Consider the following 18,971-nt stretch of genomic DNA (forward strand, 5'->3'; position numbering starts at 1 on the left):
ATGTAAAATATTTATCAGAAAGTATACGTTTTATAATATTACCTATATCAGAGTTTTTGCTAACAGACAAATTCAATGACTTTCAAGGAGGAAATTGTTTTTCAATCTCATTATTCAGGAGCAGGAAAAATAACTGATGATGATGATGTTTCGGTGCAGCAAGCTCATGCCGCTCGTATGGTTTTAGAAAATAATTTCAAGCACGGCAATTCTGAGCTTTCCAGTGAAACATTTTCTAATATTTTTCTATAAAATTTTCATTATTCTGTTGTACTTTTAAGCACTTTAAGTTCTGAATGCCAAATTGAAGCACTTCAAGCACCTCAAATGAACCCTGATAAATTGTCGTTTTCTACACTTTGTCATTATTCGTTATTACATCAGCCACAGATTTTTGGGTCCCCACAGAAGGAGATAAAATTGTTTCTAATACTTTTCATAAAACAATTAATTATTCTGTTCTCACAATTTTATTTAAGTAATTCTAGTTAAAAACGTCTAATTTTTAAGTTTTTTTACGTTCAAGTTACGAGTGAAAAATGTAAGTACTTAAAGACCCTCAGGAGTTTAAATTGTTGAGAAAAATACATGAATAAACACTTAAAAATGCCCTTATATCTGCTCACAGCCACATTATAGTGCTATAAACCATTTAAATGTTTCTATGCTGCATAAAAATGCTCGGTAAAGTTTAGTGTTAACCGATCATTTTGTGCATTGAAGCTTTTCTGGTATCTAGCATGACGCTGAAAAGAGGAAAAAAACTGCAGTAGTGTTTTCATCACTTAGTTCAGCTCATGCATTTAGTTAGCACATTAAAAAATTGACCAATTTAAAGACAACATATGTTTAACAATACATATACCACCACCTTTATTGTATTTGTCAATTTTGAGCTTCAACAAATCAGCTTTTACTGTAGGACTTTTGCGCAGTAAGATGTTTCTGCTATTTCGTCCACTTATAATGCTTATAATGTACAGAAGAATAAAAAAAAGCAACAAAAAAGGCAAAACAGGACCAAAAGTACCACAGGTGCATTATAATAATGTTAAAAAAAAGGTTTTTAAGGTGAATTTTTCCTTTAAATCAGCAGCGTGTTGGGCTGGACCACAAGGCACACTCTGAGGGGGGGTGGACCACTGTGGAGATCTGAAGCTGTAAATATTGTTATTTATGCATGTTATTGTGTCCAGTTGAATAAATGGGTTAGAAATAAACTAAACTCTCTGTGTGTTCATGTCGGGGTAAAAAAGTCACGTGACGTCGGGTGAAGACATAAATAAATCTGAGCTCTGGTACAAACTGGTGCTACTTCTCCGACTAGATGTTCCCGTTGGCCGGCGAGGCGAGTTCGGCTATCTTGGTGTTCAGTTTCTGATTGGTCCAGTCCTTTGTGATGTCGTCCAAGTGGCTGTCAAAATCCACCAATAGCGCTTGATCTCCCGACTCCAGCATCTGACTGGCTATCGCCCGAGTCTCCTCCCACTGTCGCAGCATTATCCTGAACACAGCAAAAATAAAAAATAAAAAGGACTGAAGGTCAGCGTTAATGTGGGGCTCCAATCTGTGATCGGATCAGCAAAAAAGGAATTAAAACTGTTCCTAATGTGAATTTAGTTTTTAACAGAAAATATTTCAATTACTGGACCAAAAGAGCTAAAATATATTTTCATCTATCTGGTGACATCTGTGGAAAAAAATGCATGGCCGTGATTATTAGAAGGTAGATTTATAAGTCATTTTTTAAATAGAGTTTAAAAAACAAAATGTAATTTTCTTGATCCTGCTATATTTATGGAGTTGAAGGATGAGTTGATTAAAATCAGCAGCTATTATGAAGACTCCATCCAGCTGTTTGGTTGCTGCTGGTGGCATCATTCAATTCCTGCAGTGCATTTTTTGAATTTGCATCAGTCTTGTGTCCTTATGGCTCCCAACAAGGTCCGTCCATCCAGTGCTACAGCTTGATCCGGGATGTGAGGGGTTAAGCGCGTCTCTGTGAAGATGTGTGCAGAGCAGTCTCGTTGCTGAATGAGCCTCATTAGCCAAAGGAAGACTTGGCAGAGGAACAGCTCTCAGTCCGAGTCGGGTCAGCCTCGCCTTGATGCCGGCTCTCCTCCCTCTCTTTTTCTGGTGCTTTAGGTTTCGTTTCTCCCCTCTGGTCTGACTGGCCGCTCGGCGTATCTCATTTGCCGATGTTAATAAGTGCTTCTCTATTGTAGAAAAGTCGTGCTTCAGCAGCAGGGGCCGTGGAGGTGAAAAAAAAAAGAAAAATATAGCAAAAAAAAAAAGTAGCAAGGATTTGAGGAGCTACAGGCTGCTGCATCTAAATGGGCTGCCGTCGTCCCAACAAGATCATGAAGTCATGGACACGCTTTAATAAGGCGTGGGAACGAGAAGTTCCAGATGCGGTGCGACGGTTGTCAGTTTCGGGGTCCTGCTCCTCATTATGTAATGAATAACAGTAATTATACTTGCTCATGTACTCAAAATGGAGCTCTGATCACATAAGAGACATTTAAAAAATATATACAAGTGACATCAAGAGAAAAAATATATTGTTAAGGGCGGTGCAAAAAGGGGGAAGTTATGTCAAATATGTTTTTTAAGCACTGGGGTTTGCCTTTTTTAAAAAAACAAACATTTTCACAGACAGACTCTGTAAAAAACAAACATTTACAAAAATGTCAGCTGTCACTCACGTGTGTTTGTCTTTGAGTGTCCATCTTGAGTCTTTACGCTCGTACATCACGATGGGAGGAACCCGGTAGTCTGGAGACATTTTACTGCCGTCGAGCTGTGAAACAAAACATCGACACACATATTCAATAAAACCATTTCACTGATAAATTATTATATGTGGGGGTTAGTAATGCGTGTGTCTTTTTTCGTTTTATTTTTACCATTTTTTGTTTGTACATCTTTTTGGATAATATCTATACTCTGACTTGTAGTTATACTTTTTTTTTGTTTTTAAATGTTACTGTTATTATTACTTCTTTTGTTACCTCTATTTTATTTTGCACAAATGTCTTTTTGGAAAATCTGTTAAGAAATCTGTCAATATATAGATACATCCCCGTCTGATGAAAAGATTGATCAAAATTTTAAAAAATAAAAAAAAAAGAAAAAGAAAAAATAAATTAAAACATCAGAAAATTACAAGCCTGTAAATTGAAATATTTTCATTTCTCATGAAAAATAAAAAAATAAAAAAACGGCAAAATTTCAAAAAAGATCTATTCAAGCTGCTTACCAACAAAAAACATAGTTTCGAGTGACATTTAACAGAGAAATGCAAGAATATATTACACTTACTAAACTGACTGATCAGCTCTACTGTAGCGTATTCTTATCTCTACTGGCCACCAGGGGAAGATTTCTTCAATAAATTCTTTAATTATTCTTACCATTAACAAAACTGCATTGTCAAACTGCTCCGAAATCTTATCCGCTATCTTCAGTGCACACGGTGTCGGGCTGCCAAGTTCAAAATAAGAAAACAGATCAAAGTTTTAAGAGAATTACATTTAAATAAAACACTAAATTTACCCAAAGAATGTAACATTTAAGGACACATCTCATAAAAGGTTTACTTGAAATCAGAGGTGATTTGAAAAGCAGAAAACTCACCTGCTATCTGATACGCAGGCGTTAGCTTGATAATATCCCACTATCCTCTGCTGCGTCTGCGAGCACCACACGTCCACCTGAAACACGACATTTACCTCAAAAGCAAAACTGCTTCTAGCAGGAGCACAGATTTAGTGACGGATCACTCTGCTTATTCACGGAGAGTTTCCTCTGTTTGTAAATCATGGTAAAGGTTAAATTTCCTTTAATATTTATGGTACATAAAATACATAAAACATTCCAGTCCAGCAAATCAGTGATAACTGGGAAATAACTGGCTTTTCTTTGTGATTATGATTAAATTTTTTTAAACAAAGAGGTTGAGATTTTACAATATGTCATCAAAAAAAAATGACTCGTAAAATAATACTTGCCATTTTGTAGCATTTTTAAAATCTTTTTTTTTGTCCCACATGGGGAAATTTGCATTGTTCAAGCAGCCAGGTGTGTCAAAGATTAGCAAGTATAAAATAAATAGTAAAAAATATATAGTGCTAAATAGTCACAAAACAAGGTGCCCAACAGAAGAAAAATAAATAAATAAATAAATAAATACATTGAAATAAAAAAACAAGTTGGCAAATAGTTAAGTATAAAAAAAGTGCCCAAAGGAAATAAATAAATAAATAAATAAAAAGGTGCCAAATAATAACAGAACAATATGCCACATAGTAAATAAATAAAGGTGCTAAAGAGTAACAAAACAAGGTGCGAAATAGTAAAAAAATAAATAAATACATTTAAAAATAAAGGAGCCAAAAAGTAACAAAACAATATGCCAAATAGTAAAAAAAAAATAATTTAAAAAAAAATTAAGATTCTAAAGAGTAAAAAAAAAAAAGGTGGCAAGTGGTAAAATAAAAAGACTCCAATACACCAATTGCACGTGGAAGATAATTTTATTTTAATGCAAATAAAGGCAGTAATATCATATTACTGAATTCAGTGACTTTCGAGACTTTAAGGTCCCGCGGGAATCCTGGAAAGGTTTTAACAAATGTGAAAGTGTGTTTCAGACAGCGCTGAGGCTTAGCACCGGTACCTGTCTGCAGGTGTCCTACCTGTGTGAGCGCCAGCTGAGTGATGGGAGCCAGGGGCAGGTGGGAGTGCAGCAGGGGGACGCAGTCTGTGACACACACAGCACCGCCTGCAGAGCCGGACGACAGCAGGAGCCCGTTGATGCTGCAGCGCGGAAAGAGACATGCGTGCAGGTACATCTTCACATAAGCCCGACAGGACAGCTCCACCTCGCCCATGATGCTCACTGCAAGGACACAGCGTCAAAAACTGTCCTCAAAACACCCCAACACGAGCCAAATACACCAACGCATCACGTGTGGACAACAATGACTCTCACAAACAAACAAACCCAGCAATCATTGATATTTTACCCGAAAATCAGAAATAATCACCCGAGATGTTGTTTGCAGCTGGATGTAGCTCAAACAAATTAGCGCTAGCATGCTAGCAACCCAATCAGAGTCTTACCTTAAAATATACACGATATATTTTAACAGCAGCCTACGCGAATCAACCGCGTGCTTTCCGATTTACAAGTATATCGCTTTATTTCGGGTTTTACCCGTTTTTAATGTTTTAACGGAGCCGTAGTGTCCCCCCGCTTCTCTTCGCAGCTAAATCAAAAGAGCGTCTGAACGGCCACTTCCGGTCCCGCATAAAAACCTTTCAAATGCGATCATCTGATTGGTCGAAGCTTCTGGGATTTCGTTCTGATTGGAGCATTGAGGTGTCAATCTTTCCAGTCGTTGTGCGGTTCTACAGCAGTGCGCCCCTAGCGGAGCGGGTGTACAGTGTAATGTTAAATATTTAGGGGTAAAAAGGGAATTTTGGGACTGTTCGTTATTTATGAATGGGGGGCTGGGGGTGTTGCAAAAAGAGGTAGGCATGTCAAATATTTTAAGCCCTGTGGAGAGACTTTTTTGGATTAGGGGAGGGGCATACAATTGTAATCCTTTGAAACAGATTGACTCTTAAATGAAATTACTAAAATAAAAATCTGAAGATTATCACAAACAAATTAAAATAAATGTAACTAGTTTGGAGTAATTTCCTTGTTTATTTTGGGACATAAGTTGCTTGCTGCCCTCTTGTTTGAAAGGGTGAAGGTTTAAACAAGATTCATCGTGTTTTTGGACCTTAATGCTGAACTTGCAGACCTTTAGCACACAGACCACTGGAGATGTACAAGGTTGTTTTATTTTACAAGTCAATACAATGGCTCAGTTGAAAGCAGTCTTTGAGGGACTCCTGGTGTTGCTGTACCTGAAACAAAAACATTGAATTAGGGAAGAATTTAAAAAAAAAAAAAAAAAAAAAAAAAGGCTTTTAAAGCTTAAATTCTGAACAGGGTTTAAGCACGTACCCTGCCCATGGCTGGTCTGGATTTGACTCATGTTGATTGACACGTTCAGACTGATACCCAAGGCTGAACCTGGAAGAAAAACAAGCTGGACAGATTACACATTGATGCTGCCAATGTTAGTAATGACAATACAGCATAGCATTATAAAGTCTTACCTGCTTGAATCCGTTTGAGGAGCAACTCCTCGAGAAGATGGATGCTTTTTGTAGCCATGCTGCTGGGGCCGAGGCTGCTGGGGCGGGTAGCTGGGCACCTTGGGCTGCTGGGGCCGAGGCTGCTGGGGCGTGTAGCGCAGCTGCTGGGGCCGAGGCTGCTGGGGCGGGTAGCTGGGCACCTTGGGCTGCTGGGGCGGGTAGCTGGGCACCTTGGGCTGCTGGGGCCGAGGCTGCTTGGGCATGTAGCGCTGCTGGGCGGGTAGCTGGGCACCTTGGGCTGCTGGGGCCGAGGCTGCTGGGCATGTGGGCTGCTGGGGCGGGTAGCTGGGCACCTTGGGCTGCTGGGGCCGAGGCTGCTTGGGCATGTAGCGCAGCTGCTGGGGCGGGTAGCTGGGCACCTTGGGCTGCTGGGGCCGAGGCTGCTTGGGCATGTAGCGCTGCTGCTGGGGCGGGTAGCTGGGCACCTTGGGCTGCTGGGGCCGAGGCTGCTTGGGCATGTAGCGCTGCTGCTGGGGCGGGTAGCGGGGCAGCTTGGGCTGCTGGGGCTGCTGGGGCCGAGGCCGCTGGGGCGGGTAGCTGGGCACCTTGGGCTGCTGGGGCTGCTGGGGCTGCTGGGGCCGAGGCCGCTGGGGCGGGTAGCTGGGCACCTTGGGCTGCTGGGGCTGCTGGGGCTGCTGGGGCTGCTGGGGCTGCTGGGGGTGCTGGGGCCGCGGCTGCTGGGGCGGGTAGCTGGGCACCTTGGGCTGCTGGGGCTGCTGTGGCTGCTGGGCGTGGCACTGCTGGGGCGGGTAGCTGGGCACGCTTGGGCTGCTGGGGCTGCTGGGGCCGAGGCACGCTGGGGCTGCGGGTAGCTGGGCACGCTGGGCTGCTGGGACTGCTGGGGCCGAGGCCGCTGGGGCGGGTAGCTGGGCACCTTGGGCTGCTGGGGCGGGTAGCTAGGCACGCTGGGCTGCTGCTGGGGCGGGTAGCTAGGCACGCTGGGCTGCATGCTGGGCTGCTGCTGGGCGGGTAGCTAGGCACGCTGGGCTGCTGCTGGGCGTGGTAGCTAGGCACGCTGGGCTGCTGCTGGGCGGGTAGCTAGGCACGCTGGGCTGCTGCTGGGGCGGGTAGCTAGGCACGCTGGGCTGCTGCTGGGGCGGGTAGCTAGGCACGCTGGGCTGCTGCTGGGGCGGGTAGCTAGGCACGCTGGGCGGCTGCTGGGCGGTAGCTAGGCACGCTGGGCTGCTGCTGGGCGGGTAGCTAGGCACGCTGGGCTGCTGCTGGGGCGGGTAGCTAGGCACGCTGGGCTGCTGCTGGGGCGGGTAGCTAGGCACGCTGGGCTGCTGCTGGGGCGGGTAGCTAGGCGCGCGGGGCTGCTGCTGGGGCGGGTGGCTAGGCACGCTGGGCTGCTGCTGGGGCGGGTAGCTAGGCACGCTGGGCTGCTGCGGTGGCTGGGCAACCGGGGGCTGCTGGGGTTGATATCCAGACTCTACCTGCGGCTGTTGAGGATTACTGGATTAGTACTGGATTTCTGGCCCAGATTGATAGTTGGTATGTTGGAGCTACTTGCCTTAACTGCCTTTGAGGTCAAACCATCACCAAACGGCCCCGTGCTCCATGAAGATCCATATTCGGTGCCAAAGCCAGCTGAATTTGGCTCATAGCTTTCAACAGGGAACTCGTTGTCTCCATACTTTCCAGCAGATCCAAAACTCAAAGCTGTAGTAAGACAACATTTTAGTCCATGCTTTCAGCCATTTCAGTAGTTTCATTACGTGAATAAACTCACCATCGGCTTGATGTCTTCCAACAACTAGCAAGGACAAAAGCAGCCATCTAGACAAAACAACCCAGTGTTACTACAACATTTGATAACAAGTCAAACAAAATTAGAATAATTTAAACTTACCTTATGAGAATCCCCATGGCTCCAACCACAGTTGTCAGCCAGCGAAGCAGCAAACTCAGTCACGTCTGTCAGCTACAAACCGAACAACTGAACCAGTCTGAGAACGAGAAGTGACTGAAGAAACGCCGCGGCTCTTTTTAAGCTCACCAGCGCACCTGATAGATGAAGTGGACACAGGTGTGAGCATTTGCAGGCAGGTGTGGCTCATAATCTGACAGGAGAGACCCGCTGCATCATGGGAAGGCTGGTTCAGAGACTTTAAACATTTCATTTCATGAGCATGATTGAAAAGGTTTGTTGTGGGTCTTTTAGGTGTCCTGGAAGAGGACAAATATACAGTTTCCAGAATAAACTAACACCATCCAACTTGATCAAAACTAAAATAATTCTCTCTGCTTAACAAGATTACTGTCTAATTTTATTAAATAGGCCTAAATTTGAAATTGAATTCAAATGGATTATAATTTCATGGTTACATCTGGTGGAAAAATAATCAAACATAAATATTAATGAATCATGAAATTAAAGTGTCTCACCAGGTTGACATTTATTTTATTGACAGTTTACATTGAAAACAAAATAAGGAGCAAACTACACATTTCAATTACATTCAAATTAATAAAATAACTATTATTAGTAGTAGCATTAGCTGTATACAGAACTGCACCTGGAATGAAAAATTAACAGTATAAATATAACAATAAATAATTATTATTTTTTAAATAATAATAATTATTATCATTATTGCATTCTTTAAATTAAACTGTACTTGCTGATTCTTAGACCAGTTTCACTAAATGTGTCAGCTTAATATATCAACAGATTTGGGGATTTTTAATTATTGAGATTAGTTGAATTATTGAGATTTTTTTTTTTATGTGTGAAGAAAAAATCTCCTGCGTCTAAAGCTGTTGATTTTTTAATTTAATTTTTTTTTACATATAATGTGAAATGTATTATTGCAATCAGTGTGTTACAGGTTAGTCTGTATAATTATCTGTTATTTCAACAATACTGAATATTCCATAACTATAATATCCAGAAGAGGGCAGAATAACCTCAGATTATCAGACTTCATTAACAGTAAATTAATGTGCTCCGCCTGTCCAGATTAGTGTTTCTTTTTGTATTAATTAAAAATTTGATTCAGACTTTAGCTTCATAGCTCCATTCGGTGGATGGTTGATAATTAAAACGGAGGAAGACTTAACATAATGATGATAATTTATGAAAATTTAATCATAATTCAATTAAAATTATTATAATAATTATAATAATATAATTTAATATAATAATTATAATTTAATCAGTTAATCGTTATTTTTCTAAAACGTAAGTTTTTTTCCCAATACACATATTTTTATACTTGGGTTTTTAGCACTACAGCTGAGAAGAACTACATTTCCCACCGGCAACCACGTTACGCAATGCTTACACCGCTTCCTGTAAGAGCATTTCAAAATAAGAGTTTTTGTGTATATTGTTAAACATCACCGCCTTCAGATCGATTGGAAATCTAAACCGCGGCTTTTACTTTGAAATCGGGGTCATTCCTCCGTGTTTCGTCGCTCCCTGGCGGACCGGGGGAGCGTATTCCTGTATGAACGGTCGGCTCCGGGCAGGTACCAGTCCGCCGCGATGAGGCTCCGTTTGGCCGGAGCCGTGCTGCTGTCGGCGGCCGCATACTACGTCTACCTGCCGTTACCGAGCGGCGTGAGCGAGCCGTGGAAGCTGATGCTGCTGGACGCGCTGTTCCGGAGCTTCATGCAGGCGGTGAGAGCTGCAGGATGCAGCGACAGGAGAGCCGAGCAGGACAGGTTGATGTCAGGAGAGAGTTAGATAAGAAGAGAAAATAGATTATTATGAAATGACAGCAGGAGGAAATTAAAGCACAATATGTGGTTATACAGTAGGAGGAGGGAAAATAAGTGTAACGCAGAAACAATAATTACTGATGACATGTGATATAATAACAGATACATAAATATTTGTAGAATATCACGCTATAGAGAAGAGAAATATAGAATATAACAGGGTTTATAATAGATATGGCACTTTAGAATAACAGATTACAGCAAAAACTAAGTACTTCTAAATGCAGAGCAGATTAGAATAAGTAAAATAAAAATAGATTCCACGACCGATTAGACTAGAACAGAAATAGAATAAAACAGAATAGTATTAAATTTGCCAAATCACAGAATAGACTTGAGTTGAATACTATATTGAGTTGAACAGTATACTCGCTGGCATACTGTACTGTGGTAAAGCGGAGTACAAAAGAGTCAAAAACAAATAGAGCAAAACTCGATATTCCACAATAGAACAGACCAGAATAGAAAAAAATAGAATACTATATATTGTACATGACATATCGAAGTAGATTAGAATAGATTTGAGTACAATACTACATTTTGTCCTGGAAATGAAAGATTACAGTATAACAATAATTATAAATAATTGTATAACCTTTACATTTTATGATTATTATCATCATTAGTAGTAGTATTACCAGCATTAAAACAATACAAAATATATTAACACTACTTCTACTACTACTACTAATTATTAGTATATATCTCAGTAATTCTTATAATTAATAAATAGTAAAAATATATTTAATAATAATTAGCACTGCATTACAGAATACAGCTTAATAACTACTATATATAAAATTGTATTGCTATTAATATTATCCTTATTAGTATTATTATTACCACTAAAATATTTCAAATAATAATAATAATTTTATTATTATATTATTGTTGAAATTATTGCTACTATGGGAATTATAATTAAACTATATTCTGCTATTCCCAGTTCATTTGTACAATATTTGTGAGGTAATTTTTTTATTTTTGAGATTAGTTGAATGATTTAGGTTTTTTTTTTAATGGGCAAAGAATTTCTCTTACTTTTAAGGATTTAAAGGAAGTTTCTTATTATATGATGTGAAATGGATGACGGTCGTGACCTTTGACCCTGCTGAACACTGTGACTCCTGTTGTTGTAACTTAAGCTGCTGTTGCAACGTTCACATCACACGCCCGAATCTGATAATCTTTTGCGTCACTGCAGTGAAACAAGTTTGAAGTTGGAACAGGTTTAATGCACAGGACAGGTTTACCCGCCCTGCTCAGGCTCTCTGCAGAGCTGCTCGCTACATTTCTTTGTTCTTTTTTAAATCAACACAACGGCAGGGAAAGACAATATATATCTGAAATCAAAGTAGTTAATCTTTTTTAAAAATTAAAAAATGAATAAATAAATGCATTTTGCAAGAAAAAAACATTGCAAGAAAGAGTCCAAAGTGAAGTGATGTGGTTCCTTTATCGGAAATTTGTGAATATTTAAGCTTTTTTTCTTGTTAGTTTGTAAGTTTTTTCTCTTAACTTTACCACCGTAATCCCGAAAAATAGCCATTTTTTTTTCTCGTAAATTTACTACTTTAATCTCAGAGATTTCTTCTTGGAAGAACCCCCCTTGGTTCCATATTTTTATTTTTTAATTTTTATTATTATTATTTTACCTACAGTTGCCCAAATACGCCGTTGTATTCATTTGGTCTGTCGGTCCAGTGAGCTGTAGTTGCAGGAAAAATATTGTTTACAGCAAACTGAGAAATATCTTCATACACCAGAATTTAAATGAGATGTTTGGGGACATAAAATCTTGAGTAAAGTAAATTTAAACCGGTGTTTGTTTTGCAGAGTGACGTGGCTCACGCGCTGGGTGTGTGTCATCGGGTCCACCTGCTGAACCAGGTGGTGTCGTGGGTGGAGGAGATCGAGGCTCGCTCCTGCCCCGCCGTGCACGTGACCGACTCCTCGCTGGGCGGCGTCCCCGCCCGAGTCTTCCAGCCGAAGGCGGGGAGGCAGCTGAAAAGGGGAGTCATATACTTTCACGGTGGAGGATGGGCTCTGGGCAGCGGACGTGAGTTTTGATTTAAAGCTCTTTTTTTTAAGTTGTAGAAAAGAAGGATTGTTGACTTTAACTGCATTTATTTGATTTGATTCTCACCGGCAGATGGTATAAAAATTTTAGGAAAATTGTAGGAATTATTCTCGTAAAAATCTGATAAAAATGCCTCAAAGCAGAAAACAAAAAAATCATCATCCAGTAAGATATTCAATACTTAAATTATTGTTTAAATGAAATCAGCGTCACTCACCGAGTCCACCTGCTTCACAGGGATGAGATCATACGACCTTCTTTGTCGGGAAATGGCGAAGGACCTGGACGCTGTCGTCATGTCTGTCGAGTAAGTCACATTTAAGCAAAATTATTGTTGGAATGAATCTATTAGCTGTCAATATTTTTCTGATTTATAACCAAATAACTCCAAAATAGACAAAGACTCACTGTTGTCTGCTGTTTTTACAAGTTACAATTTAACGGTGTTTTTTTATTAATACTGAATCCTAATAAAACGGCCAATATTGACATTTACCAGTTGTTAAAGTATTTAATTGTAAATGTGATTTGCATGTTTTTTTTCTCAATTTTACCACTTTTATCTAAGAAAATGGCCAAATTTTTCTCATAAATTTACAACTGAAATCTCAGAAGATTACCCATCTCCCCTGGTGCCGTGTATTTATTTTATTTTTTACCCACAATGACCCTAAAACGCCACAGTATTAAATTAGTCTGTCAGTCAAGCTTTTTTTATAACAGCTAACTGAAAGGGATCCTCTTTCCCCAGAATTTAAATTAGCTGCTTAAGGACATAAAGTACACATAAAACTAAATTTAAACAAACGAGTTTCTGAGTAAAAACTGAACATTTTAGCCGTCTCATCAGCGGTCGTGTGTCATCGAAACAGACTGAAGCAGCAGCTCTGCTCTGTTCATAGTCAGGTTTCAGAGTCTTATGTAACATAATAATGTTGTCTCCCTGTGATATCCTGTTGCTATAGTTACCGTCTTGCTCCAGAGGCGGTGTTCCCGGATCAGTACCACGATGCGTTGGCGGCGTCGCGGGCTTTCCTGTCGGCGCAGGTTTTGGAGCGCTACGGCATCGATCCAGAGAGAGTGTGTGTGTCCGGGGACAGCGCCGGGGGAAACCTGGCTGCTGCTGTGGCACAGGAGGTAGAGACAGAAAAACACACACACACACACACACACACACACACACACACACACACACACACACACACACCTGCTTTATTTCACCTTCCTTTAAAATACTAAAGCATAAAATAAAATAAAATAAAATATGGAGTTGAGGCAGGGGGGTAATATTCTCTGACATATAAGCGGTGCATTTATGAGAAAAAAACCCTCATATATTCACAAAAGAAACCCAACTCAAATTTATGAGACAAAGGATCTGAATATTCTCTGAAAAGAAAAAAAAATAGCTTGATTTTGTTTGGTTTTATTAAGTGAAAGTATGCGTTTTATTACTTTTATTTTTTATGGAATTAATGAATTTAAGTACATCAGTGCAAGTGATTTCCCTGTGGGACACTGAAGTATGCCTTACCTTACTAATATATATATATATATTTCAATCAATAAATGTCAAAATGTAGTAAAAAAAAAAATTAACCAAATATGTGCTCAAAATTAAAAAAATATAACAAATAATATAAAAAAATATACATGTATCATTTCTTTTTTTAAACCATAAATTTAAATATATAATATAATATTATAATTAGATTATATATATATAATATATATTTTTATTTGTAATTGTATGTAGTATAAAATATATGATACATATTTTTAAAAACAAATCTCTGGGTCATTTGATGTCACTTTTTTAAACATTTCTTGCAATCTTATGGACATTTTTTGCCAACTTGAGTATTGCCCCTTTCCCTGTATTTTTGAAAAAAATCAAACTAATTTTTAAAAGGCTAAATATATTTTCATCTATGTGTTTATTAAGTTTCAATATTACAGCTGTCCTATAAAACTGGATAAATGTCATTTACATCCCTCTGGTTCTCACCCTCAAAACATCATCACAATAGTTTAAAAGATGCAGTAATAAATGGCTCTAAAGATGTAGAATATAACAAATATTGACCAAAAATCATCAGCTTTTTCAGTGCAAACCTATTCAGGTTGATTTTGGACTCTTACCAGCGCCGTTGTGACTGCGTCCACAGCTGAGCTCAGACGACTCTCTGACGGCGAAGTTCAAGCTCCAGGCGCTCATCTACCCCGTGCTGCAGGCGCTCGACTTCTACACCCCGTCCTACCAGCAGAACCGGGCCGTGCCCATCCTCTACAGGCCCATCATGGCTCGTTTCTGGCTGCAGTACCTGGGCGCCGACACCTCCCTGGAGCCCCTCCTGCTCGCCAACAACCACAGCTCCCTGGACCAGCCGGCCATCAGCGCCAGCACGCGCTCCAAGCTGGACTGGACCGCTCTGCTGCCGGCCGAGCGCAGGAAGGACTTCACGCCGGTTGTGAAGGAGACGGGATCGCCGGGGGTGATGGGGGAGGTGCCTGAGCTGGTGGACGTGAGGGCGGCACCGCTGCTGGCGGACCAGGGGGTTCTGGGTAGGACGCCCAAAGCGTACGTGATGACCTGTGAGTTTGACGTGCTGAGGGATGACGGGTTGATGTACGTCAGGCGGCTGCAGGACGCCGGCGTCACGGTGACCAGCGATCACTACGAGGACGGCTTTCACGGCTGCATGGTGTTCGCCTTCCTGCCGATGATGTCGAGTGTCGGACAGAGGAGCATGAACAACTACATCCACTGGCTGGACCAGAATCTGTAGACAAACCGCTCCAGATCCTCGGGGACCAGGAGGAGGCGTGTGGCCCCAAAGACGTCCCTGGGCAGAAAGTCTGGTACTTCAGCTCCTTTTTGGACCTGCAGAAAGGAGACGAATGTGATCCATTTTTAATCTACTGTGTCTGTCAGCAGCAAAACACTAAACAAGACGACATATCAGCTGCTTTTTCTGCACAGCATGAAAACAACAATTTAAACCTAAAGCTGATCACAACTTGCTTTTTACCAGCGTGTTTGTGCAGACAAGCGACTGCAAAAAGGACACAAAATTATATTCACGAGGGGGCTTATCAAGGCCGAATCATCCCAAGGCGACGCCTGAATATCCTCCTTGAGAACTTCATCCACATTCAAAGACGTCTTTAAAAGCAGCTCAGTGTAGCTGAACATCACCGGGACCACAGAGCCTCTTCACTGAACCCGAAACCAAAACGTTCCCGATCAAATGTAACCAAAGAAAGTGACGCTTATGTCAAAGGCCATAAGTTCAACCCAATGTTTTGGAGCATGGCAGTTTACTAAAGGCTCATTATTTTCAAGAAAACCAAAATCGATGCATGTAAAAGATTTAGTGTGTCTTTGACTGCAGAATAAAACATTATTAAAATACAAGAGAAACGTGAAAAAACGTACAAGTATTACTCAAATGTAAACCTCCAGGAATGCTGATGCTAAAAGTGTCAGTGATTAAAATACAGTGAAAAAATCATTCTTATTTGCTCAATTTAGATTTCCTAAAATCCTACAAATGTCCCTAAAGCCTAGAAACATCCTAAAGTCCTAGAAAAGACCTACAATCCTAAAATCATCCTTAAATCCCATAAAATGTCCTAAAATCCTAGGAGTGTTGTAAAATACTAAAAACGTCCTTAACTCCTAGAAATGTCCTAAAATCTCAGATCTCTGGCCTCCTGTTATTTTGTAAAAGCGGCTCCCAACCAAAGCTAACTATCCCTGCTTTAAGGGATAATTCTCAGTTCATTCGCTTCTTGTCTCATTTTTGTTGTGGATAACATCATTGTAAATAAAATATAATTAAAAAATCAGTAAAAACTATTGTACTCTTGAAAAAAAAAGAGCTACAGTATCTTTGTGTAAAAACTGAAAATAAAGAGCCTTGAATATCCTGCCTGAGGAGCTCCTTATCTGATTAGTTTTAGCGGTCAAAGTCACACAGAAGTTTATCTTTATACTTTTATGATGCACTGAGGCACCGAAACAATCTGCTCACACACACTAAACAGGCCGCTCAAGGTCACAGTGTGTGTGTGTGTGTGTGTGTGCGTGCGTGCGTGTGTGTGTGTGTGTGTGTGTGTGTGTGTGGTAAAAGTATGCCAGAGTTCACAGCTGTGTCTCCTCACTGGATTGTGCAATATTGTATGTTTGAAAGTCACTCTCTGATGACCACTGTACTGCAGAGCCAATGCAACCATGATGATGATGATGATGATGATGATGATGATGATGATGATGATGATAACGATAGCTGTGAAATACATGCAAGAATTACTGTACTGCAACGAGAGACGAGCTCCCAAATGGACTATCATGTTTCCCCCCCGCCCACCGCTGCTGGCCCAAAACTAATATTACGACCCGACGACAGCGAGCGTCAGACGGACGCGGTTTTGGCTTTCGGCCCCAAAATGGCAGCGAGCCAAGAGTGTAGCAGAAACACTGAGCCGAGTGTGGTCATTACTTCACATTATCCAGGAAGAAAAAAATGTTGTAACACTGGCTATCAGGAGATTTTCTTCTTCTCTTAAAGGGAAATTATTTCAGACAGTTTATTCCCAACATGGATTTCTGCAAACAATTACCCTTTATACATACGTGCAGTGGTGGAATGTAACTAAGTACATTTACTCAAGTACTGAACTTGAACTTTTTACTGCACTGCATTTGTCTTACAGCTTTAGTTGTTCATTTCCAGATGTTTTGATGTTAAATGTTGGTGATAAACTAAAGAATGAAGTGTTCCTTCATGTGTGAGAAAATTCACCGACTTCTTAAGCTAAATAAACTTTCAAAAAATCATCTTGGATCACAAGAAACTCACAATATATTTTACTGAATACTTAAAATACTTTTAATTTATGAGTAGACTTCAGTATTTGTTTAATCTGGACCCAATTTTCTTATGTTGTTGTGTCAAAGCAACTAATAGGAACAAGCATTTCTGAAAGTGGGTCAGTGTTGAGAGAGTGCAGCAGCTGGCAGTCGAAAAACAGGCTGTAGTGTAACCACTCTGTGCATGTTAGGATCACCAGTTTACACGTCTGTTTTTGCCATTGACAGGTTTAGATGATTGTTCTTAGTGTGTGACAACATTACGTGGAGTAAGAGTAAGACCCTTTGTGTTTAATGAGAAACAGCCCCAAAATCACCATCACCCAAACCCGCCAGACTCGATTTAAATAAACAATAATCTGATCATCATTTAACACACATAATTTAAAGTCAACAAAACATAAAAAAACGTTGAGAAAAAACATCTTGGTTCAACTACAAACAGCCGCAAAATCGCTTTTGCAAAACCCTCCAGAATAGAGCCAACATATTTCCACATCTAATTAGATGAATTAAGAGTGAGCTGGTGGTTGTTGAAATAGTGGAAAGACGAGCCAAGACGGCTTTTGTGATTTTTATTTTGTGTTTTTTACAGTGATTAAATTGATGTTTTTTTTTAATTGGGTCCAGTGGATTTGGCGATGGGGATTTCGAGGCTGTTTTTAGTTAAACAAAAACGATCTCACTCTAAAAAAGGTGACTAAACACACCAGACTCCATTTAAAAAAACAGCAATTTTAATATCCAGGAATAGACGTCCTTCAAAGTCAACAAAAACAAAATAAAACCCACAAAAGCTGTTTCGTTTTGTCTTTCCACTGTTCCAACAATCACCAACTCTGGTTTGTTAAAATAAACCCTTACTTTACCCTGTAAGGTATGTTAAGAAGCTGGCTCTACACACGTTAAAATGACTGATTATTTAAGTGGAGTCTGGTACGTTTGGCGATGGTGGGAACAGGGCTGTTTCTGGATAAACAAAAACATTTATCTCTGTAGGGATCTTTTCCATAATGTTGTCAGACATTTAGAAGAATAATCTGAGCCTGTCAGTGGCAAAAACACTTTTAGTGAATGTTCACTGTGTGAAAATAATAATTATAACAGGTACAATAAAATTAGGTGGAAATTATTTTGAAATATATAGAAAAAAGGTACATATAGAAAAAAATTAACTAAAATTAAAAAAAAAAAAAAGAAAAGAAAAGTTAACAGGTACAAGAAAATTACCTTAAAGTTTAAAAAAGAAAGCAAAAATACAAATAAATAACAATGAATTACTTAAGAACTAGGGGGAAAAAAGGACCAGAAAAAAGATGTTCCTATTAGTCACTTGGACACAAAAACATGTCAAAATAGTCTCTAGGTTGAAAAATACCAGTTATACTTTGAGGAAGGCTTTGAATTAAGGACTTTCACTTTTAGGAGAGTATTTACAGAGTGTAGTTTTAGTACTTTTACTTCACTAATGGATTTGAATAGTTCTTCCACCACTGTTTATGCATCTGTTTTTTAGTAAAGAGTGACGATGTTTATATTCATGTGTGATAAAATGTATCATTTATAATTCAGAAATGTGGATTTTATTATTCGATTAGGTGATGTGGATTGTAGAGAAGGGCTTTTGAATGTTTTTCGAGTGCTGTAATTTTATAACTGTCTATGAAATTACACATGATATAGTTTAATGCTGTACAAATAAGGTTTTAATATAAGTTGAGGTTATGCAACCGGCTGTTTCAGCCAAGCAGATACACAAAACCGGCCCCAGATGTACTCCTGCAGCGCTAATAAATCCCACGAAGTAGCTGTTTTATTGGCTTCTGTGACAACTTGAGTGGTATGTGGGGAGCGGGATCACAATGGTTTTTTTAAAATAATGTAATAATGCTCATGTATTAGTGTGTGAAAGCTTAACATTCCTGGACACTGTTTTTACTGTGATTATGAGGACGAGAAGTTCAGCAGGCGATGTGCAGCAGCGCCTGCAGAGGGCGAGCTCGGGCGGCAATTACTGGAGGCCGTCAGTCTTTAATAGAGCATTGGATATAAGGTCTTAACCCTTTAAAACCTGAGCAA

General features: G+C 40.0%; 2 protein-coding genes and 1 pseudogene across 3 annotated transcripts; 1 reads left to right on the forward strand and 2 right to left on the reverse strand.

Annotated features, from left to right (window-relative positions):
* Positions 1-719: 719 nt before the first annotated feature.
* On the reverse strand, positions 720-5,298 carry emc9 (ER membrane protein complex subunit 9). Its single transcript, XM_042510493.2, has 6 exons — positions 5,125-5,298; positions 4,698-4,900; positions 3,637-3,713; positions 3,414-3,483; positions 2,706-2,800; positions 720-1,504 (listed from the first exon to the last, which is right to left on the reverse strand). Exons 2-6 carry the CDS (start codon positions 4,890-4,892, stop codon positions 1,324-1,326), a joined length of 618 nt encoding a protein of 205 aa, XP_042366427.2. The 5' UTR covers positions 4,893-4,900; positions 5,125-5,298; the 3' UTR covers positions 720-1,323.
* Positions 5,299-5,831: 533 nt separating this feature from the next.
* LOC121960903 (uncharacterized) lies at positions 5,832-8,484 on the reverse strand (annotated as a pseudogene). The gene is made up of 8 exons (XR_015775407.1): positions 8,063-8,484; positions 7,943-7,989; positions 7,724-7,872; positions 6,992-7,652; positions 6,482-6,938; positions 6,175-6,424; positions 6,020-6,088; positions 5,832-5,919 (listed from the first exon to the last, which is right to left on the reverse strand). The product of XR_015775407.1 is annotated as an uncharacterized LOC121960903 (transcript).
* A 1,164-nt stretch (positions 8,485-9,648) lies between these two features.
* LOC121960901 (neutral cholesterol ester hydrolase 1-like) lies at positions 9,649-18,708 on the forward strand. Its single transcript, XM_042510791.2, has 5 exons — positions 9,649-9,835; positions 11,773-11,995; positions 12,254-12,323; positions 12,982-13,153; positions 14,185-18,708. The coding sequence occupies exons 1-5, from the start codon at positions 9,701-9,703 to the stop codon at positions 14,803-14,805; spliced, it is 1,221 nt and encodes a 406-aa protein (XP_042366725.1). The 5' UTR covers positions 9,649-9,700; the 3' UTR covers positions 14,806-18,708.
* The last annotated feature ends 263 nt before the right edge of the window (positions 18,709-18,971 follow it).

Source organism: Plectropomus leopardus, chromosome 21 (assembly GCF_026936395.1).
Source record: "Plectropomus leopardus strain MGB_pleo_1.0 chromosome 21, ASM2693639v1, whole genome shotgun sequence".
NCBI classification, from domain to species: domain Eukaryota; kingdom Metazoa; phylum Chordata; class Actinopteri; order Perciformes; family Serranidae; genus Plectropomus; species Plectropomus leopardus.